Source organism: Ctenocephalides felis, unplaced genomic scaffold, assembly GCF_003426905.1.
Source record: "Ctenocephalides felis isolate EL2017-DRISC unplaced genomic scaffold, ASM342690v1 CF-g0.4_SCAFFOLD_01170, whole genome shotgun sequence".
In the NCBI taxonomy this organism is placed as follows: Eukaryota; Metazoa; Arthropoda; class Insecta; order Siphonaptera; family Pulicidae; genus Ctenocephalides; species Ctenocephalides felis.
Window position 1 is genome coordinate 82,050,679 of NW_020537324.1, and position 24,432 is coordinate 82,075,110.

At 29.5% G+C, this 24,432-nt stretch overlaps 1 protein-coding gene across 1 annotated transcript in view; it reads right to left on the minus strand.

Moving 5' to 3' along the window:
* The window catches only part of LOC113366669, a 51,513-nt gene that overhangs the window by 2,772 nt on the left and 24,309 nt on the right, over positions 1-24,432 (minus strand). The window contains exons 2-14 of the mRNA XM_026608316.1: positions 22,322-22,764; positions 20,195-20,374; positions 18,040-18,182; positions 17,729-17,971; positions 15,005-15,461; positions 14,775-14,927; positions 13,039-13,168; positions 12,578-12,959; positions 10,868-10,994; positions 10,593-10,782; positions 7,676-8,551; positions 5,329-5,487; positions 1,706-2,145 (exon numbers count right to left, since the gene is read on the minus strand). Of these exons, the coding sequence (XP_026464101.1) occupies positions 1,706-2,145; positions 5,329-5,487; positions 7,676-8,551; positions 10,593-10,782; positions 10,868-10,994; positions 12,578-12,959; positions 13,039-13,168; positions 14,775-14,927; positions 15,005-15,461; positions 17,729-17,971; positions 18,040-18,182; positions 20,195-20,374; positions 22,322-22,742 (3,901 nt within the window). The 5' untranslated portion in view covers positions 22,743-22,764. The remainder of the gene's footprint in view (positions 1-1,705; positions 2,146-5,328; positions 5,488-7,675; positions 8,552-10,592; positions 10,783-10,867; positions 10,995-12,577; positions 12,960-13,038; positions 13,169-14,774; positions 14,928-15,004; positions 15,462-17,728; positions 17,972-18,039; positions 18,183-20,194; positions 20,375-22,321; positions 22,765-24,432) is intronic.

Here is a 24,432-nt window from a genome sequence, read left to right on the forward strand (position 1 = left end):
ATGCTAATTTAACACATTGGATACAGACAATACAGTTTAATCTGTAAATAATATAATGTGATCTTTTATGAGTTGTTGGTCTTTCTTACTCATAAATTTGTTTTTGGTGAAAAGTACTCAATAGTGATAAATAAAAAGTACTCAATAGTAAATTCCATATACTTTTGTTAACTTCTCGTAGGGTAAGTTATAGTAATCGCAAAAAAATCGAAAACGAAAATTTTTGCATTTTTCGACGTTTCAAAGGTTTCTGAATATTTTGGCATACCTTAGAAAAAAATAGATGTATGTGTGTGTGTGTGCGCGCGTGTGTGTGTGTGTGCGGATACAAATTTTCGTCCACTATTTCGGGAACACAGATGAAGCAATTTCAATAACTCAAAAAACATTCGATTCGTATTGATAAGGAGACGTGCTGATTAGTTTTTGGCGAAGGCAGGTCTAGCCGTTCCGAAGATATGGGGCAAAAAGTGCCAAAAGTGGTACCTCAGTTTTTAAGAGAACGGAGCGTCCGATTTGAAAAATTCAAAAAACATTTTACTTGTATTGACAAGATAAAGAATTGATCAAATTTTCATGAGGGCAGGTCTAGCGGTTTCGGAAATCTAGTAAAACAAGTAAAAAAAATGCCATTTGGCGGTCAAAAATGATCATTAGACATATACGCATCAAATTATTAGATATTTTATAGAGATTTTAACAATAAGTATAAATTTACATTCCTATGGGTTCCGCACCAATGTTTATCCGTTACACAGCGACGCGGCGATTACGCGCTTTATATTTTGTCTCTTTGCAGTTAAAGCAGTACGATTGCTTTGAAAAAAAGTTCAGATCTTCCAAAATATGTCAAAATAAAGAATTTTTCAAAAAAAGAGTAATTTTTTGTCCTATTTATAGTTGCTCAAAAATCATTTTTTTGTAGTATTTTTTTCAAAAATGTTAATAGTTTTTAAAAAAATAATAATTTTTGGTACGGGAAGATCCAGCAATTTGCCTTAAAGCACGATGCCTTAATTGCCTTAAGACAGAATTCCACTTACAGCTAGTTTTTTTCTAACTTTATACATAATACTTATAATTACTAAATATTTTTGCTTCTTATTACAATTATATTATTTTTCGAAAACGTTTCGAAGTTTGAAAATACTATAGAAGCACCACATTGTTTTAAATAACAATACTCAACAAGTATAGTAACTTATTATTTATCTCGACAAAGTATCCGATCTTAAATTAGTGTAGAAAAATTATTTTTTTTAAATATTGGAGATTATGCTAATTTAACACATCGGATACAGACAATACAGTTTATTATAATAATGTAATATGATCTTTTATGAGTTTTTGGTCTTCCTTACTCATACATTTGTTTTTGGTGAAAAGTACTCAATATACTCGATAGTGATAATGAATTAATTAAATTGGATATAATTTTGTTCAATTATTGTTTAAAAAAAATAAACTCATTATTTTATTTTATTGTTTAGTTGAATATAGTTGTAGTTGTATATACTTTTCTTTTATATTTGTCCTAGTAACTTTCAATTTTGTTCACGTTTGTTTAAGATAATAAAAATACCGGTAATTTACCGGTATACCGGTTTTAAAATGAAAAATTACCGAAATACCGGTATTAAAATTTTCCATCGGTATTGCATTCCCTAGTTTAGACTGCAAATTGTAAATAAATTTTCCTTATTACCTGTTCTGAGACATCCCTGTTTCTCGGCCTGTCCTCCTGGTAAAACAGTCTTGACATAAATCCCCATAGAGCCCTTCGGCGAATCAGAACCTCCTGCAATGGTGAAGCCTAAGGAAGGTCTTCCTGCTCCTTTTACAAACTGAACCCTCAACAATTCTGCGGGCCTAGAAATGACTTTAGGAACAGGTTCCTGGAGCCTCTGATCATATTTGGATGATCTATCAGCTAATCCTGATGATCCTGATCCTTGTTTGTTAATTCCCACATCGCAATGTTCAGGTATACTTTGGAAACTTCCAAAGATTTTGTTACCCTGGATGTTCCTGCTGTGTATTTTTCTTAATTGGTCTTTGGGTTTGTTATCAGATTCTTGGTTGGTCCAGGATAGTCTGTCCTGGTCTTTATTTGTTGTTGGAGTATTTTGGTTTGATGTTTCGCGACTGCAAAGTTCACATGGAAAAAACAAGAAACATTGATGTGTTAGTTACATACATGAAGGGTTAGGACATGTTTGGGGACAGTTAGTCAAAAAAATGTTAAGGCACAACATGTAACATAGATACATACAAACACATATAAATACATACTACTTGGACAGCGTCTACGATTGATCGATAGTGGTGTTTTGTGATAGTAGATTATTGGACAGAATATTTTAGGACAATTATATATAATTGGTAGCCAAAATTTAGTTACCATGATGAAGCCAATATTTACTTACAATAATGCAGCCAAAATAACACAAAAAATTACCAAGTCACCGAAACAAATATTTAAACGCATTGATTGAGAAATCTCCTACTGAAAGATTAACAAAAAAAATGGCCATACGATGTTAAATTATTAGAAAATAAAAAAAAGAGATAATTAATTTGAGATACACTCTATAAAGGTATTAAGACCAGCATATTGTCTTAAAAAATAACATACATTTTGATAGGCAATAGATATATGCAAAAAATAATAAAAAATAATAGCCAATATTTAGTTTCTACTGAAACTGTTACTTATTTTATTATAAATAAATATTGTTTTTATTATTTCCAACTAACTTTCTAATGCCAAATTGCAGTCCAAGCAGTATTACACATACAACACGTTTTTCGCAAAACACTCTTGCTTTTACTAACTTTTTGTTTTATTTAAATTATGGCAGAAATTAATATTACAAATGATAAAACTACTTAAAATTGATTCAGGAAAGTCATGGCAAATATATAGAAATACTAAAAATATTAGGTTTATGTTACGTAACTAATACATAGAACGGAAAATATTAAGTTTCTATTATGTAACTAATATATAAAAATACGAAAAATATTAAGTTTATGTTACGTAACTAATATATAGAAATACAAAAAATATTAAGTTTATGTTGCGTAACTAACACATAGAACGGAAAATATTAAGTTTATGTTAAGTAACTAATATATAGAAATACGAAAAATATTAAGTTTATGTTACGTAACTAATATATAGAAATACGAAAACTATTAAGTTTATGTTACGTAACTAATATATAGAAATACGAAAAATATGAAGTCCATGTTACGTAACTAATATATTGAAATATAAAAAATATTAAGTCTATGTTACGTAACTAATATATAAAAATACGAAAAATATTAAGTTTATTTATTTATGAAACTAATAAATATTTATTTATTTATTTTTACGTAATTTATTATTACGTAACTAATAAAGTTTATGAAATTAAAAAAATTTAATGTTCGAAATTCAATTTGCCGATCTTAGGCCAATATTGGTAGCCAATATTTAGATACGATTTTGTGTACTTGAAAATTGTTTTAAAAATAAACGACGTAATAAATATTGCTAATGCTATTTGCAAGAAAAATTAGTATTACCATTGATGAAACTACTTAACATTAATAGAACAAACTCTTGAGCAAATATATATAGAGATACGTTTATGTTACGTAACATAAACAAATGGTTTTACGTCTAAATAAACTTATATATATATATATATATATATATATATACACGTTAAAATCACCATATGTTGCAAAAAAGTTACATTTCAAGTAAAACTAATATTTCATTTTTTTTAACGTAAATAATATAACAAAAAACTAACATTAATAATTATAACAAAAATACCAAACTTTCTATTAATTAACTATTAACAACAAAAAAAGTATTATTTATATTAAACGTATTGAAAACATTTAAAATAAATTGGATAATTATATAATTATTTATTTAATAAATATGGCAATAAATCAATGGCAAGTAGAGTTACTTATGAATAACGTTAAAATCCCAATTTTATTTTTGTGTCAACACTGGCACACAGATCATAATTTTTTAAAATTAACTAATTCATTCGTTTTGCCCATATATACGTATCTGTTACGTAACAGATGTTTTGTAAAATATTCGTTCTTGTTACATAACAAACGAAACTAATGTAACATTTATGTAATCTTCATAACTTACTGTTAAATTTTGAGTAATAAAATATATATTCAATGTAATTAACAATATGGCTTTTTTTTAATTTAATTAATAACAATACTAGATGTCAAATAAAATTACTAATTTTTTATATCGCTAATATATATATATATATATATATATATATATATATATATATATATATTAATATATTAATATAGCTAATTAATTGAAATTTAAAAATAATTTTAAATATATTAAAATAGATAAACAGTATAACATGTAATCAAGATAATCGATAATAATACTAATTTCCTAAAATGTTGAAATAAAAAAATAAACGGTCAACAACTATCAAAAAATAGTTTTTCAATTTCTGTTACATATTTATAACGTTTCTGTTATATAACTTAATAAGTAATTAGTCATTATAACTTATAACGTAGTTTTAGTAAAATTATGTAAGAAATTTGAAAAAAGGCTTTAATAAAATATTATCCTTAATAGAATCTTTAAGAAAACTTTAAATAAATTTTAAATTTATGCCACAAATGGGTCTTAAAGAGGTTTTGTTTCGTAACTGTAACGTTTCTGTTGCATTTTATGTAAACTAGTGTACACAGGCAACCGAGCCATAAAATTTTATGGTATAAAAATGTAAAAAACACAAAATTATATATAATTATTCCCTCGGTAGCATTTGATTCTTTGATCGATACCATCTCTTTCCAGGCAACTTTCTATAATCTTTGATACGATTACCTCTCTTATTAGAATAAATATATTTGTCATAAGAAAATTTACTTTTAACAAATTGGTTTGAAGAACCAAGTTCATTTTGCAAAATTGCAGTCAAATTTTTAACGTACGACGGTTTAGGGTCGTTGACTCTTTTAATAGACTTAGATTGTATCACAGGTTTAGGGGAATTTGTTAAAGATTTGGTATTAGGTGTTATTTGGTTATCATCGAACGGACTACAAGATGTTATTGTTGGTTCTTCCAACGTCATTGGTTCATCATTCTGATTAAAAACTGGTGCCAATACATCACCAGAAACACTATTCCTATTTTTATTATTATCATTTACATAAATGTCGTGCATAAAAGAGAAATCTTTATCGCCATATCGTACATAAAGATCACTTTTCGGTCTATACCAACGTTTTCGAGGCAACTTTCTATAATCCTTAATTGCATACCTTTGTAAATCATCATCATTGTTATCCTTAGAAGACATTATGGGTTCAGCCTGAGGTCTTTCTGGACTCAAAATCGCCTGAAGAGATCTTCGTTTCTGGTGACCGTAGTAGAACTTCTTCATGCCTGTTAGTTTTGCTGGAGAAGAACGTCTGCTGATGCTGGAAAATTGAAAATAATAAATATAAATAAATAATTAAATATATATATATATATATATATATATATATATATATATATATATATGTATATATCTTATATATTAAATTCTTCTGTAACTATGTATGAATGATTAATCCTCCTAAACTATAATTCGGATTTTCATGAATCTTCCTGAAGTTTGTTCGGGAAATTTTCTAGAATTTTTTGATTAATAAAAATATAGTTAGGTTGTAGAAATAAATGGAAAAAATTACAAAAAACCGCTTATCATTGTTCGACCTTGAAAATATTTGAGGCATGGTTTGACATTAAAAACAAATGACAACTGTCATTTGCCAAACATTTCTATTCACTTATAGGCTAAGGCAATATTAAAATATAATAAATTCATGATTATAAATAAGAAAAATCTAATGTCTACATTATTATTGCCGAAAAGCAGCTGAGATGTTCCAAAAATTAAAATAATATAAGATTTACAGTCAACATCTGACAGGTGATGCAGTCTGCGCATGCGTCTGTCAGTGATCGCACATCAAACTTAGCCTATAATTCACTTTGACAGATTATTATTTTTTAACTTTTAAATGCAGTCGTGTTTTGCCTTACTTTACTAAATCACGATACAAAAATAATGTACTTATTCAAACAATTATTTAGCAGTTTCATTGTGTCAAAAATTCATGTTTGTCATTGTATACGAAATATTTACTCAAGTCAATGGAGAGTTTTGGGTCTGAATATTTTTAATGTGCTCCAATTTGCATGAAATTTCAGAATTAGGTTCATCTTACTCTCAAGTTTAAAAGTGAAAATAATTTATACTCCTTTGCCACTTCCCGGGGGAACAACATCCCTTTTCAGTGGTGCAATTGTATCTCTTTCAAAATAACATCGGATAGCGATAAAAAGACTAATTAGGAGAGAAAAATTTTCAATAATGTTTTTCAAAAAAAAAAAATACTTTTCGAGTTACTGGTTACTGAATTTTTTTTTTTTTTTGCGTTTTTCATCGGTTTTTGCAAATATTTCTAAAAATATACATTATAACGAAAGAACAAAATTATATCAATTAAAATCTTAATAAATCGCTGTTCTATAAATTGTTCTAGGAACAATATTAGGCTAGATATGAAAATGGGGTTTTATAGTGCTCAAAATAAGCTTTAAACTGAGTACTTCTGCGTGTAAAATGAGTAAACTATCATGCAGATGCTTGCAATGTTTTTTCTCATTTAAATCAAATAGTTTATGAGTGAGTTTATGAACTTAAGATAAAGATAAGCCTATTTCCGACACACGTTTTTTTCCTCTCCATTTACCGCAATAATTTTGTTGATCGTAGGTTGAAAAGAGCACATGCGAACAGGATTTGATAAATTAATTCACTTCAAATATAAACTTAAATAATAATGTATATTGAATTATTGGTGAGAAAAATGTAATTTAGATATTAAAATTATTGAAAGCCAGTTAAAATATGGTACGAAATTATAAAAATAATGGGCAACATTATTGAAGCAATTATTTTGGGTAGAAAAGTCCAAGGTGTTAATGTACCTTTACCGCGAATGCTATATATTAATTCTTTCTGAATTTGTTATACCTTTTAAAAGACTTCAATTTTCAACACGTGTATCTTATGCTATGACCATAAATCACAAAGGCTGACGATGATTTTTTGTGTGATAAATTTGGAAAATCAATGTTTTAGTCGTGAATGAACAAAAAATCGTTCAATTTATACATCCACATCTACGGGTATGACTAAAAATATTATATAACCCTTATATGCAATACAATAAATTGAGCTATTGGGAATAAATTTATTCTATAAATTGCAGTGTATAATTTTTAATATACAATTTTATTGAACATATTTTAATATTTATTAAAGGGATAATTAAAGTGTTAACTGTGGGAATTGAAAATCATCATTTTATTTGAAGCAGTTCTACATTTAACATCACGCATATATTGGTGTAAATAGTAATGCGAAAAACGATAATTAGTATTTGTAACTGAACGGTAAATATTAGTATAGGATATTAAAAGAAACGTGGATGTGGGTACAGGACAACGTCTGTCGGGTCATCTAGTATAAATATAAATATAAATATAAATATAAATATAAATATATTTATATTTGTATTACATGGTACAATGGTAATGAGATTTGTAATTTACCTGTTGCATGATGCAAGTTTGGCAGGTGATGCTGCAAATTTTTTAACCGGTGACTCAATTTCAAAACTTCTATCGATATTCAATTTTTCTTTCTTGATCTGGACATCTTCAGGGTTAACATTAGGCTTCAAAGTGCCTCCTACAATTTTAGGAGCATTAGGATTTCTTCCACTCCGTACAACAGTTTCAGCATTGTCTGATCTACCATTAACTAAAATTTCCGGTTTATCCTCCAAATTTTTGATCCTCTTCTGGCTCTTGATGGTGATTTCGCATTGTCCAGGACCTGCACACAACCTCGACGACAAATCATCACTATCAATTACCTTGGCTTTGTGGTTCCACACCAGCATAGAACTAGTATCATCCGATTTCGAGAATAAATTCCTGGTGGCATCTATTTGGTCTTCGTATGATGTTTTGACTTTGTCATCAATGAAACTTTTTGCTCTCGAGTTGCTCAAAGCTATAGGAGTGTAAAGTTGTCCAATTTTTGGTACAGTTTTTTGTGCCAAGGTCCAATTTTGATCCTGGAACGACTTGGAACGATTTTGGAATGTGGAGAAACTCCCAAAATTACTAGAATAATTGTCACCAAATGTTTTATTTTTGAATAAAGTCGTTGTGGATTTGGATTGGAACAAAGTGTTACTCGTTCCGATTTTTTGGGTCATGGATGGAATTTTGGATGTGGAACATGATGCTTTGGTAAGATATGCGGAATTTAAGGGTGTTTTTGGGGTTTTCAAACGTGATATGACTATTTCTAGTTCTCCTGCTTGGTTTAAATATTCTCGGACGTCTTTTAAAGACAAACCGCGCATTCGGCGTCCGTTTACTTTGACCAGCTCGTCGTTTATGCGGAAGGAACCATTTCTGGAAAAAAAATTGGAACACATTTCAATATTTTTAACTTTCCGCAGGGTAAGTTATAGTAATGAGCCGAATATCTAAAACGCAAATTTTTGCATATCTTCACGTTTCAGAGGTTTCTGAACATTTTGTCATACCCCATAAAAAATGTAAGTGTGTGTTTTGTGTGTATTAAATATTTATAAGTTTATTATTAACTTCCCGAAGGAGAAGTTAATGTTTTATAAGTTTATGTTACGTAACTAATATATAAAAATACGAAAAATATTGAGTTTATGTTACGTAACAAATAAATTTTCTGAAATTGACTAATTTTAATGTTCGAGAATCAATTTGCCAATTTCAGGCCAATATTGGTAGCCAATATTTAGACACGATTTTGTGTACTGCATAAACAACGTAATATTGTTTTTGCCATTTCCAAGAAAAGTTAATATTACTATTGATAAAATTACTTATCATTAGAAACATTTGAAACATATTTATGTTACGTAACATAAACAAAGTCTAAATAACGTTAAAATCATGTTTTAACATCAGCAAAACGGTTACATTTTGAGTAAAACTTCAATATTTCATCTAATGCATTATTGTAACATACACGTTACAAACATGTAGCATTACGTAATAAACGTAACGTAAGTAATGTAACAAATAACTAACATTAATAATTATAACAAAAATACAAAACTTTCTATTAATTAACTATAATCAAAAAAAATATCAATTATAATAAACGTATTGAAAATATTTAAAATAAAATGGTCAATTATATAATTATTTATTTAATAAATATGGCAATAGAGCTATGCCAAGAAGAGTTACGTATAAAGAACGTTAAACTCCCAATTTTGTTCTTTCAAATCATATTTTTTTAAAAATCTACCAATATTTTATTCAATTTGCTAAATAAACGTATCTGTTACGTAACATGTATTTTGTAAAAATATTCGTTTTTGTTACATAACAAACGTAGCTATTGTAACAACTATGTAATCTTTATAACGAACTGTCACATTTCATTATTAATATATATGATTATAAATATGGTATATTTTTAATTCAAAGCCGAATATCTAAAATGCAAATTTTTGCATATCTTCACGTTCCAGAGGTTTCTGAACATTTTTGTATGTCCGCAAATTTTCGAGCGCACGGATCAACCGATTTAAACAATTCAAAAAACATTCGATTCCTATTGATAAGGAGATGTGCTGTTTAGTTTTTGCCAAAGGCAGGTCCAGTCGTTACGGAGATACGGAGCAAAGAGTGCAGAAAATACAAATCGAGTTTTTGAGAGAACGGAACATCGGATTTGTATGATCTAAAAAACATTCAATTTGTAATGATGGGCAGAAGTAGTAATTAGTATTTGGCAAAGGCAGCTCCAGCCGTTTTGGAGACATCGAGCTAAATGTGCAAAAATGGCAGTTTTTGAGTGAACTAAGCATCCGATTTGAATGATCTAAAAAACTTTCTGCTTGTATTGACAAAACAATTGCTTTTGAGGATAAAAAATTATTACATCTTTTTTTTTATTTTTCATAAAATATTTTTGTAATTTTGGATTAAAAATTGAAAAAATTACCCAGGCTAAGCACAGTCTAAGCGCCACTCTTGTACAAATGTTTACTCAAGTGCGTTTAGTTTGTTTGTGTACTGGAGCACTTTTCCAATTTTGTGAAAACTATAGCACAGTATAAGTGAAAATGTCGCACAGAATTGTTTGCAAATGCATTTAGACTGTGACTATACGGGAGCACTTTCACAATTTTGTGTAAATTAAGGCAACTATTTTTTTTTAAATGAATTCGAAATGAAATGACCATTGTTAATGTTCTGGAGATAAATTCTGGAGATTTATGATTTACATTTGATTTGTTCAGATATAATAAGATAGCAAAAATAATGAAAGTTACACTATTTGTAATAATATATTTGAAAACGTTTAAAATTTGTCGAATATTTCATTACGGTTCGGGAAGTTCCAGCAATTTGCCTTAAGGCCCTATGCCATACACCAATTATATATTATTCTACTTACAAGCTGGCAGGTGTGTTCTTCTCAATCCCGACAATCAAAATGCATCCAGTTCTTTGATTAGAACCAGAATTTGGTAAAAAACTGGAACCAGCATCAGCCTTTTCGACTAACAATCCGCAAAACTCATCATCTTTCACATAAATCCTTACACATTTGAATTCTTTTTCGTTTGAAGACACATGCAACAATCCTGTGAATAGATAAAAATGAAATCAATTCTATATAAATAAAAAATAAAGAAAATTTTTAAAGAAATAAAGGCGTGTAATCATTACCTTTTCTTAAAATTGTGCCAGTGTTGGAGATAGAAGTCGAGCGTACTCTATTTTCAAAGTTTTCTACAATTTCATCGACCACACCAGGTCTTACGACTGGTTCTTGCTGTTGTTCTGAATTGCAATCCTAAAAAAATCTTTATGTAAGTATATATTACTAGCTGACCCGGCAAACGTTGTTTTGCTAAGTAAGGTATATTCTAAACAATTTCTAGAGGATCAAAAAAAAATAATACTGTTAGTGTATCAGGATGTGCTGTTTGAATGCTATATACAATGAAGTATTATAAAAACAATAAACCCCATTAGTTTGTCTATATTTTGTCAATACAATCAAACTGGAAGTTTTATACACTTTCTATAGAAAACATAGTATAATCCAATCCGAGTCTTTTTTGGTCTTGGTCTTGTTTTTGTTTCAAGTTTTTCAGATTCTTTTTGGATTCTGGATTTTGTGTATAATTGTAAATAATACTCTACTGAGCTTATACAAAATTTTCAAATTTATGCGAGGAGAAATAGAAATTGAATTAGGTATTTCTTCTTTGACCTGCTTTTTGAAAATGAATTAAAGTAAATTTAATAAAAAGTATATATGTAAAGCAGGGCGAGGCACAAAGTTCAAATTTGACTTTGAGCAAATATAAACTATATTGTGAAAACCAAAACAATTATATAACAACAAATAACATATTTCAAACGAACAATTATCTGACTTCGTTCAGTAAAACTGCCAGCAATGTACAAATGTGCAACATTGTACAAATGTGCTTTTTTAATGTCTTTCAAAAATTTCTTATCTACACGTATTTTACAAAATAATTACATTTTTAACTAATGCTAAAAAACTACCAACGGAAGAAAATACTTTTATTATGGATTTTCAAAGATTACCGTTTATCTCCCGATAGCAAAGTCATAAAATTCAAGGTTATAGCTGGTTGTACATATTTTTCCCTCTACTTTCAAATATTGTTGTTAAACAATGCTTAACTTTACTGATTTGACACATCCGTCATGGACCTTTTTAACCATGTGCCTTCTTTTATTACTATCTATTATTCGATAAATTCTGGGAAATTATAACTGGGAAAATATTATTCGACAAAATGTCTCTTTGATCGATACCAAATTTAGGTTCCGAATTTAAATAACATAAATAAAAAATAATATAACTTAGAAAATGTTTTATAAATACCAATGAGTATATAATTATACAAATGAGATCTTTCAGAGTACCGCGTTTGAGAAAAATATGCCGAAAAGTGCATTTTTATATTAACATTTCGAAAAAAGTGATATTTTGAGTCTCTAGTAACACTTGCGATCCGTTTAATAACGTTTTTGTGTATAAATAAAACTACGAAAAAAACTACTTACTACAATTTGATCACAATTAAATAATATTCACGTAAAACATCCTATTAAACGTAATTGAACATCATCTGTCAAAAACGTTTGACATTTGACGTATTAGCCACCGTCCATTGTTTTATTCAAATTACGCTTCTAAAAAAATGTTCAAATTAAAAATGTAAAGTTTCTACGCGATTTTGAAATATTATCTCACCTTTACGACCATCTCTGGATTGGCACGAATTTTGCAACTGGCCAAATCGGTTTAGCCGTTTTCGAGTTTTACTGAATCAATTGATCGAGAGCTCTATTTTTATATATATGATAATAATATATTTGATATATTTAACTTACATCATCAGAACTTTCTCCCTCGACTTCCAACCTTCGTTCAAACTTATCCGTAACTCTCATTGGCACAGAATCTTGTTTTTGCACTTCATCATTATCCAAACCTGTAGAAGTCTTCTTGAGAGTCTTCAATGATGAAAACTCCATTTCCATCCTGGAAAAACTTGGTAAACTATTCAAGTTCTCGTGAAACACCACATCGTAACTCGGTTGCTTGAAAAGGATAGGTTGGTCCAATTTGTTCAAAGCCGTCGAATCGTTTGTGGTGTCCAGGAATAAATTATTCTTGCTGGCTGTTGTGTTATTCAGATTTATCGATTCAGAAGTGCTTTGAGTGGAGGAATTTCTGAGACCTAAGGAGTTGGATCGTCTTCTACGAATTGTACTACAAGGAAAAAATAGACACGGTTAGACAAAAATTTGGACGAAAGTTGGACTAAATATTTTAATGTGTGATTTTATACCTTGTATCATCGCTGTAGGATTTCCTGGTTAAGGTATTGCAATCTTGATCAACATTTTCTTCATCGGATGAAGAATGTTCATCGGCTGTGTCTCCTGTGTATGCTATTGGAGTTTTATCCAAATCGACATCTAGATAAATAAAATAGGTAAATAACATTTTGCGTCCATTAATCACTTGAGGCTTTTAGGGGAGGAGCAGTGCTGGATTTACAGAAGGGGCAGTCGGGGCTACTGCCCAGGGCGGCAAATTTTCGGGGGCGGCAAAATTTGGATAGTAAAAAAAAATCTATACATTATAATTAACTCATTTTTTTTAATAATATTTTTTTATTTCAAGAAATATAATTACCAAAACGTAATACGATTGAAATGCAAAATTTGGCTATTTTGCTAATATAAAGAATCGTAAACGAGCTGAAAATTTAAGAAAAATATCTTCTTCAGATATCGAGCACTCTTAAGATGACGAATTTGTGCACTTCCAAGCTTATAGCGCCAAAAAAGTGAAACTAGTGACGCATGGCATTGTGCCTTAAGGCAAGTTACCGAAACTTTCCGTGCTGAAAATTACATTTTCAGCACATTAAAATTTTTTGAAAAATGAAAAAAATTGAATTTTTGAAAATTGCGAACCTTTATTTATTAAATTTATTAAAATTGAATTTTATTTGAATGATAACGATTCCTATTGATGACGAGACGTGCTGATTAGTTATTGGCCAAGGCAGGTCCAACTTTTTCGAAAATACGGGCCAAAATGCCAAAAATGATTATTCAGTTTTTGAGAAACGGAACGTCCAATACCATTAAAAAAAATTACTTGTATAGACAAAATGAAGAACTGCTTAGTGGGAGGCAATTCTAGCGGTTTCGGTGATCCAATAAGAAAAATTTCGAGATTTGTAAAAACATTTGGCGGTCAAAAGTGATCATTAGACACATGTACATTCAAAAAAGTAATTTTTTTCAAAGTTTTTAAAACATTTTAATTTTAATTTTCGGTACGGGAAGTTTCTGCAATTTACCTTAAGGCGCGATTCCAAGCACCACTATTTATAGTATGTAATGCATAATGAATTTAAAATGAATTTTTATACTTTTATCTTTATATAAAAACTAAGTAAAAATCCAAGGATAGGGCGGCATTTTTGTCAGTGCCCCAGGGTGCCAAATTTCTAAATCCGGTCCTGGGGAGGAAGGTTTGTCAAAAAAATACAAAACATGACGCGGGGGAGTGAGGGGTCTAGTAAGATATCACGTGTATTTATTTTCAAAAACATCAAATCTTTCAAAAAAATCAAATCCTTCAAAAAAATCCCAATCTGTCAAAAAAAATGCCAATATTTCAAAAAAAAACCTAATCTTTCAAAAAAAATCCCAATCTTTCAAAAAAATCAAATTTTTCAAAAAAAAAACAAACTTTTTTTAAAGAAACCAAACTTTTAAAAAACATCAAGTTTTTCAAAAAAATCAAATTATTCAAAATGAACAAACTTTTTCAAAAAAATCAAACTTCTCAAAAAAATCCAATTTTAAAAAAAAACAAATTTTTGAAAAAAGGTATTTTTTTTTAAAAGTTTTGCAAAGGTTTTTTTAAATAATCTAGTTTTCTGTACGGGAAGTTGAAGCAATTAGCCTCAAGGCACGATGCCACGCACCACTAGTTTTGATTGCAAGAGTGATAAATATGTTTAACTTAAAAATATAAACTTTTTAAACAAATAAGATAACTTACTGTGTTCGTTCAAACCAGAGATGTTGGTCAAAGTCCTTATCGATGTGTTGAAACCTTCAAGTAAATTCTTGGATGAGTTCGAGTCGTTTAAGGAACTATCTGCGCACATGGATTCCAATAACTGGTTTGCAGTATTATAGGATAAACGTTTATCTAAAAAAAAAAATTTAAGAAAAATTAATAACCAATGGCAGGATAGGAAAAACTATTATGATTGACTATTTTTTTACCGTTGCAAAGATCCACAACCGTCCTCTCGCCCTCCATCCTCTCAAAAACCCTCGCCGAACCATCGTCCATAAACCCTAACTGCTCATCCTCGACTTGCTCCTCCAAAGAACCCCTCTTAGAACTCATCTGAGACCCTCTCAAAATTCCCCCTTTAATCGAACCTCTTTCAGAACCCCTTGGTGAACTTCTAGGGCTATCCACGCCTCTTTCAGAACCTCTAGGCGACCCTGTTCTCGTAGAATCACTGTCGTAGCCACTTTCATCAGTCGGTCTGAGGGCACGATTCGAAGGAACCCCATTATTTGAGGATGCTAAAATGCCGTTGAGAACCGCACAAAGATCGTCGACTGATAGGGGAGTGTTTGTGGCGGATGAGGTTCCTGGTGTTTGGGCGACTACTGGAGCGCTGTGGCGGTGGGAATTGTTGAAGTAACGGTTGGCGTTTTGGTTCTCCTCCTAATAATAATAAATAGAATAATAAAATAGAAGAATAGAATAGGGTAATAGAATTATAAAAAACTAGATGACCCGACAGACGTTGTCCTGTACCCATGTCTACAATTTTTTAATATAATATACTAATATTTACCGTTCAGTTAAAAATAATAATTATTGTTTTTTAAATTACTCCTAACGCCAAAATGCATATACATTTATAATATGAGCGATGTTAAATGTAGAACTGCTTTAAATAAAACGATGAGTCTCAATTCCCACAATATAGTGGAAATTGAAGTCTTTTAAACGGTATAACATAATTATAACTATAACATAACACTGGTACTTCTTGTTGGATTAAATTAATTTAATTTTACATTATTTAAGATATCCAAAATTGCATCTTAAACTTCTAATCGATATCGTGAGGGCCTAATTGTATGTATTCATCTTTACTTTCCCATTTGTTGTTATAAAGTGAAATTGATTAGTAATTTTTAGAAAGATTAGTAAAAGATGCAAAGTAATTATATATTGAAAATAAACTATATTGAAAATTTAATATCCGAATCTTGTGTTGGCGCCCCCTAAGGCGTGCGATCGTATTTTTCGCATGCATCGCATTAAAGGTAGGACCGGCCCTGATTAACACTTAATTTCATATTTTAAGTGAATTAATTTGTCATATCCTGTTTCTATGTGTATCGTTCAATCTGCCATACATATATTTTAATTTCTGGTAGGGTTTGTCGTTTCTCAAAAACCGTTTTTTTGACGAAAATTATGAAATTCGAAAACCGGTTTTTATTGTATAAATGGAAAACGACAAAAATACTAGATGGAAGCAAGCGTTTTGACACTTGGAATCATATCGGTTCGATAAAATTTGGAATCATTATTATTATTATTTCAATGAATATATTAGTTTAGATCAATGCGACTTCTTGTTGAAGGAGTGAATTGCTCTACTCAAATCTAAAAAAAAGAGTTTTAAGCCCAGAAGCCACAAATAAAAGAACAAAATTTCCAGAATTATTATATCACACTTTAGTTCGGTTGCAAGTGAGAAACTATTTTCTATTTCGGAAAATGTGTCGAATTTTTTTGAATAAACTAAGGACACTTCTGAATAACAAATCGATAGTCGTGCTCAGCTTTTAGCAATCATATTTCATTTAAATAAAAAATAATTAAATATTTGAAATTAATTAATTAAAATTGTTCGTAGAATAAACTTGGGGTTTTGTTTAATTATTTCTAGAATTAAGACTTACATTAACAATTATGTATCAATATGTATCTATTTTTTTTATTTAATTAAAAGTTAAGTTTTTTATTTAAAAATGTATTATTATTATTTATTCAAACTCTATTTCACTATCATAAAAATATTTATAATCTATATGTGAAAATGATGCATGAATAACGAATAATCATTTTCAAAGTCATTTGATTCACATCAACTATTATTTCTTTGTTCTACTAATTAAAATTAAAATTTGTTTACTTTTCATAAAATAGAGCATTAAATAAATTCTGTCAAAAACTGTTTTAAATCACACTAAATTTGCCGATATTTTTTGTTATTACAGAATTATCGAGCAAAAATTGATTTTTTATATAAAATTCGAAAACCGGTTTTCTGGAAAATTTAAATTCGAAAACCGGTTTTCTAAATGTGTATAAACCCTAATTTCTGGCACATCTCTGCTGCCTTTCGGCAATAATAATGTAGACATTTCATTTTTCTTATTCATAATCATAAATTTACTTTACATATTCTAATATTGTCTAGGTTCATAAGTAAATTGAAATTTTTGACAGATGACAGTTTTCATTTGTTTTCAATGCAAACGATGTCGTTTTTTTGTATATTGCACATACATCCCAGTACTTTATAAACACATACATTCTAGAAAATTTCCTTAACAAACTTCAGAAAGATTTATCAAAATCCACTGATTTACCAAAATCATTATCCAAATCATCATAATATGAACTTTATATAATAGCAATAAAGCTCAAATTGATTCTATGTTTTAATTAGAAAACGTTTGTATGTGAAAAAGAAAAGGGCTGTTTTTAGCGTTTTCTCGGCAATTATTCGATATTTTCTCGCCGTAAGAACCGTCCTTGAACTTGAACGAACATTTTAAAAAAAGAATTGTTCAAATTGGTCCAGGCGTTGTTGAGTTATGCGTTTACCAACGCATTTTGCGATTCATTTTTATATATAAGAAAATAACAGAAACTAAAAGGGATTTGCAATATTGTTTGCAACTTACTCGCAGAACTCCTAGTCGTTTATTAACACCAGATAAAGTAGCACCTTTGTCGCCAGCACCATTTCGAACAGTATCCTTAAAATTCTGAATCAACTCATCAAGACTTCGATTACATCCTTCGGGCCTACACAAAAGCAAATACTCCAAAAGTTGCTTTTCGTTCAACTCGTACGTGTTCGGTGATTGATTTTGTTGAGTATTTAGACTTTTGCGTTTATTTCTTAGAACTGTATTGACGCCAACCTGAACAAAAACAAATCACACCAATAAAAATTATATAATCAACCCCAAAGATTTTAGTAAATCTTTACCTTGCTGACTATATCATCAAATCTTTTCTTGAACTCCTGACCATCCGATTTATCCTTTTGTCGCCCGAATAAGTTTCTGATACTCTCGACTCTGGATACTCGTTTCTGGTTTTGGGAACTGATGTCATCGTTGCTACCACCACCTAGTAATAACAAAAATGTATTGGATTTAAAATCCACAAACATGATCAAAAAAAGAGTTATTTGCTACTGTGCAAGATGGCATTTAAGTAAAAATAAATACATCATATAACAATTTTAAATAATGTTTATTACTAGTAATACGGTAACACTCGCGATGCACACATTTATTAGTGTCGACCATCATACATATTTATATAATGATAAATTATAAATTATATATTTATAATAGCATTAAAAATATGTATAATATTTAAAAACAATAATGTAATTAAAGTCATACTTCAAATATGACATGATCGGTTTGTCATTGTATTTAGCATTTAGAAATAAATGCTTATTAGAGGAATGAAGTAATTGATTAATAACTTCTTCGGTTACACAGTGGATTATGTTAACCCTTCTTTGCATGGCGATGGAAATTTCAATCATAATATTTAGTCAGCAAAAAAATTCTAAAAACCTTTGTACTGTAAATTTGTTGTTGCTTTCAATATTTTAAGCGATTTTTAAAAAAATAGCAAACGTCACTGTTAATTACCAGAACTACAACTTGTCATTTCGCTGTTTGTTGTGACTGCAAAAAAGGAGCGAGTTCTTAGTTTGTTATAAGGAAGTAAACAAAGATATAAAATACAGTAAAAGTGAAAATGAGTGAGAAAAAGATTTGTTTTCATGTTTTTCTTGTTTTATGTACGATCTATATCAAAACACTATGAATAAAGTTCTCAAAACTATGTGATGGAAATTTACATCACTATGCAGTAGTTCCACTTGTAATGTATGGCAAAGATTTTTTTGTAAATGTTTTTTTTTTTGTGTTGTTTTTTGAAGAAACAGATTATAATTTGTATAAGTTCTTTGGTATATTATTCTACATGTCAGTAATCAAAATTCCTGGCACAAATTCATACTGGTCGCCGAAGTTCGAACAATAAACATATGGGAGAAATAGATCTCATGGATAGCTTTTTGGGCAAAAATCATATAACAAAGAGGTCTCAAAAGTGGTATTTGCATATTTTTTTATATATTTGATCGAGCTATTATAAACTCTTGGAATGTTTATAAAAAATGCTCAAGAAAGAGGTGAACGTAAAAAGAGTCTGCTTACAATGGGCCAATTCAGTAAATGTGATATTTGTGCTTAAATAAAAATAATGGTTGTTTTTTAAATTATTATAAAGAGTAAAGAAGATAGATTAAACAATATATTTTATATAGTTCTGAGCTAGATATGTGGCAATGCATGATGTAAATTTCCATCATATTGATTTTTACATAATACATACTTCTATTTACATTAGGATTTTTATAAATATTTTTCCTTTAAACTAGAGTATTAATTACATCACCCTGATTTATTTTATTAAAATAGAAAAAATCATGCAAAGAAGGGTTAAACAACGCCTAAACAAATATTGTTTTCACAATTTCATGTAATTGTGTTTGAAGAACTTCATGTAATTAGAATTAACATACATTCATTGAGTGCTTGTATTTTTTTTACTTTTTCGCTGGCGATATAATTTCATTCTTTGAACAACTGCAATATCTGTCTTGCCTAAAAAATATTTTCCATTTCAATAACTTCAAAGATTTATAGAAACTACGAATAATATAGAAATAATTTCTAATCAATAAACTTACGTTTAGTACACGGCACGAATGTTAAATTTGTTTCATTATTTTCAAGGAACCGGGCAAAATATTCTTCGGATTCAGGCATTTTTCATTAAATCATAATTTGTACTACGATGTAACTTTAAAATGTTTATTTATCTATGCCGATTTATTTGTTGATATTCTCTCGCATACAACGGCAGATCTCTATTCACATACACGACGACTAATCACAATCGACCCGTATAGAAATGATTTCATCGAGAGCGAATGACGAATTGTTGGCACTCGACTCGGCCGTAACGCACTTCCATTGCATTTGTACGGATTTACACCCTAGTCGCGCCTAAAGAAGTTTTGCTTCTAAAACTCAGAAATTTTCATAACATACCAGAATTGCTCGATAGTGAATATTGTTGCCTTCTGCCGCCACTGGATGATGATAAATTGCTTTGTAGAGTGTTGGCTCTATGTTCTACGCAGGAGTCAGGGGTTGTAGGAATTTCTGATGAATCACTTCTTCTCAGGACGTCCCAACGTCTGCTGACTTTTTTGGACCAAGTTGTTAGACCTAAATTATAATAAACTGATGAATAAACTAGGTACTAGGCAAGGTACTTTAGAAGGTTTTAAAAACCGTTTTTTGGCGAAAATTATGGAATTCGAAAACCGGTTTTTTAGTGAAAAAGTCGGTTTTCACTGTATAAATGGAAAATGACAAATATAGCCAAATATAGAAGATAGATGAAAGCGTTTTGATCCTTGAAATCATATCTGTTCAATAGCATTTGATATCTTATCAGCCTGCAATGGTTCCCCGAAAGGTTTTGTATATATTAATTTAGATTTTTTTACCAGTGTATATATTAATTTAAATTAGTGTGACTTCTTTTTGAAGAAGTAACTTCCTTATTCAAACTTAAAAAAAAGCGTTTTAAATCGTGGAAGTCACAAATAAAAGAATAAACAACTTAGAATTATTATATCAGGCTTTAGAAACAATTGAGCATAATTTGGTCGTGAGTATTATATGAGAGTATTTTCTATATCAGTAGCAATTCGATAGATGTTCTCATAAGGAGAATCCGCGCATTGCCCGTCTCGGATTTTGATGAAACTTGGCACAATGGTAGATTTAGTGCCCAAACTGACCGTGGTAAAATATTAGAGGCCTATGAAAAGCGGTTTAATCATAAAAATTAATTAAAGTTTGCATTTTAGCAGCGCGCGTCATGCATAGCTTGCAATGCTTTTTCTTATTAATAGGAGATTGGCCGAGTGACTTTCGTCGTGGAATTCTAATTTTTGCTCCGCGGTTCAATTCCCGTAAATCCTCGTAAATTCCATTCCTGTAAATTTTTATTTTGATATTACTTATAAAACCTACGACCATATAAATGTTAAGTGATTTCTGAAACATTAAAAATTTGTATTAATAACGGCAATAATACGGAAAAAGAGATAAAATTTATTTTCATATAAAAACTATGTTCAAATTTACAAGTGTGGGGATTGTATTATACTTATCGTAAAATAAGAAAAACATAAAAACTGCAGTGAATAAATTTTATTAATAACGATTTCAAGCCATATGTCAAAAAGAATATTTTTTTATTAATATTAGATTCTTGGGCTAAATTTGGAAATAAATTATATCTGTTCTTCCATATTATTGTCGTTAATAATACAAAATTTGTTTCAGGAATCACTTAACATTTAGTTTTTTGAAATCATATTTTATTAAACAAATAAAACAATTAGAATGTTTAAAACTAATTAATTAAAATTGCTCGGAATAGGCAATACCCGAGTTTAGCTTAATTGTTTTAAAACTAAAATTGATATCAACAAGTTTGTATCAACATGTATCTAATATTTTTTTATTTCTTTTTTTAATTTATTGAATGTTTTTTATTTAAGAATGAATTATTTTTATTTATTCGAAATTATTTTCTTTCTTATATCTGAAAATGATGCATGAATAACAAATAATTATTTTCAAAGTTCTTTAATCAAGATAAACTATTATTTTTTAGTTCTACTATTTAAAATTAAAATAATTTTGTTTACTATCTATAAAATTGAACAATAAATAAATTCAGTCAAAAACTGCACTAAATTACACTAAATTTGCGGATAAATTACAGAATATTCGAGAAAAAATTTATTTTCTATATTAAATTCGAAAACCGGTTTTCTGAAATGTCGGTTTTTGTATAAACCCTAGTAAGAAGAAACAAATATTGGAATTTGGTGATATTAATAGGAAATTGAAGTAAAAAGTGGAATGAAGATAAAAGTTGGTGAAAAAGCGAGAATTGAAGAAAATAAATAAGAAAAGAGAAAAATTAAGAAGAATATAGAATACGATATATATATATATATATATAGAATGTAAATAAATAAAGATGTTGTAGGTGGCTAAATGCTCAGAGTAAACGAGGTTTTAAAAAAAAAAACTATTAGGCACCACTACCAGGCAAGGTACTTCAAAAGCAAAATATTTTTACTGCCGTACCTTTTTTGTTAGACCTCTCCGCACTAGTTTCCCTACTCGCAGGTTCGCTCTCAACCATTTTATGCCTGGAATCATGTCCAAATTTACCAACATCGCTTCCAACATCGCTACTAAAACTGGCATTAGTATTCCCACTAAATCCTCCTCTCCTCAACAGCATTCCTTCACAATCCTGGTGGTTCTGAGGAGTCTGCTCATTTTTCCTTGGCAACAACCTGCTGGCAGTTGCTGATAAATTGGAGTCACTTACACCTCGGTGTGAGGCGAAATTGGTGTCAGAGGATGATAAAGGAGTTTTGAATGTTGGCGAGGACGTTTCGGCGTCGATCTGTGTCGGCTCGATGACTCGTGGCTCTTCTATGTGGGACAGGCTGACTAGCTGTGGCGACGGGTCGGAGCACCTTCGTTTGAAGAGACGCATCTTGGTAGGTAGATGGATTTATCTGCAAGATATTGAATGAAATTTAATTGAGTTTAAAAAACCAAAATAATTACACAAATATCAAATTTTAATTTAAAAAAATGACAATATATAAAATTTTCCCCCTAAATTTAGACAAATTCTACTCTAAATTTAGACAAATGTTCTCTATAAATTTAGACAAGTGTCCTCTATAAATTTAGACAAATGTCCTCTATAAATTTAGACAAATGTCCTTTATAAATTTAGACAAATGTCCTCTATAAATTTAGACAAATTCTACTCTACTCTAAATTCAGACAAATTCTACTCTACTCTAAATTCAGACAAATTCCACTCGAAATTTAGACAAATTCCACTCGAAATTTAGACAAATTTCATTGTCTCCAAATGTTGAAATCTCTTTTACTATTTTTTTTAAATTTCATAGATAAATATACACAAAATACAGCATTTAATCGAAATATTGACACAAACATAATGTCCATAACTGTCCATGTGAAAAACATGCGACTCGTTAATTGTCAATGCGAACGCAAGGCGAACTGGAAATTGCAATCGTTTGAAGTCAAACGGAAGACCAGTCGGAATCATTGGTATGTCACCAAATCGCCAGCATTGGTTTTGATTTTCTATACCCTCACTTTTAAAAATATAGATTATATTGTATTCTGATTGTTAAAACTAGCAATAATAAAAAAGCAATACATTTTAATATTTCTTTTATATATATTTTGTATATATTTGAATTACCCGTGGGTCTATATAGATGTATTAATTATTTAATAATTCAGACAAATTCTACTCTACTCTAAATTTAGACAAATTCCACTCGAAATTTAGACAAATTCCACTCGAAATTTAGACAAATTCCACTCGAAATTCAGACAAATTCCACTCGAAATTCAGACAAATTCCACTCGAAATTCAGACAAATTCCATTCCAAATTCAGACAAATTCCACTCCAAATTTAGACAAATTCCACTCCAAATTTAGACAAATTCCACTCCAAATTTAGACAAATTCCACTCCAAATTTAGACAAATTCCACTCCAAATTTAGACAAATTCCACTCCAAATTTAGACAAATTCCACTCTAAATTTAGACAAATTCCACTCCAAATTTAGACAAATGTCCACTCCAAATTTAGACAAATGTCCACTCTAAATTTAGACAAATGTCCACTATAAATTTAGACAAATGTCCACTCTAAATTTAGACAAATGTCCACTCTAAATTTAGACAAATGTCCACTCTAAATTTAGACAAATGTCCACTCTAAATTTAGACAAATGTCCACTCTAAATTTAGACAAATGTCCACTCTAAATTTAGACAAATGTCCACTCTAAATTTAGACAAATGTCCACTCTAAATTTAGACAAATGTCCACTCTAAATTTAGACAAATGTCCACTCTAAATTTAGACAAATGTCCACTCTAAATTTAGACAAATGTCCACTCCAATTTAGACAAATGTCACTCTAAATTTAGACAAATGTCCACTCTAAATTTAGACAAATGTCCACTCTAAATTTAGACAAATGTCCACTCTAAATTTAGACAAATGTCCTCTATAAATTTCGTCAAATTCCACTCCAAATTTAGACAATTCACTCCAATTTATACAAATTCTACTCTAAATTTAGATAAATTCGTGTTAATTAGTTTTAACCGGTTTTCGAATTT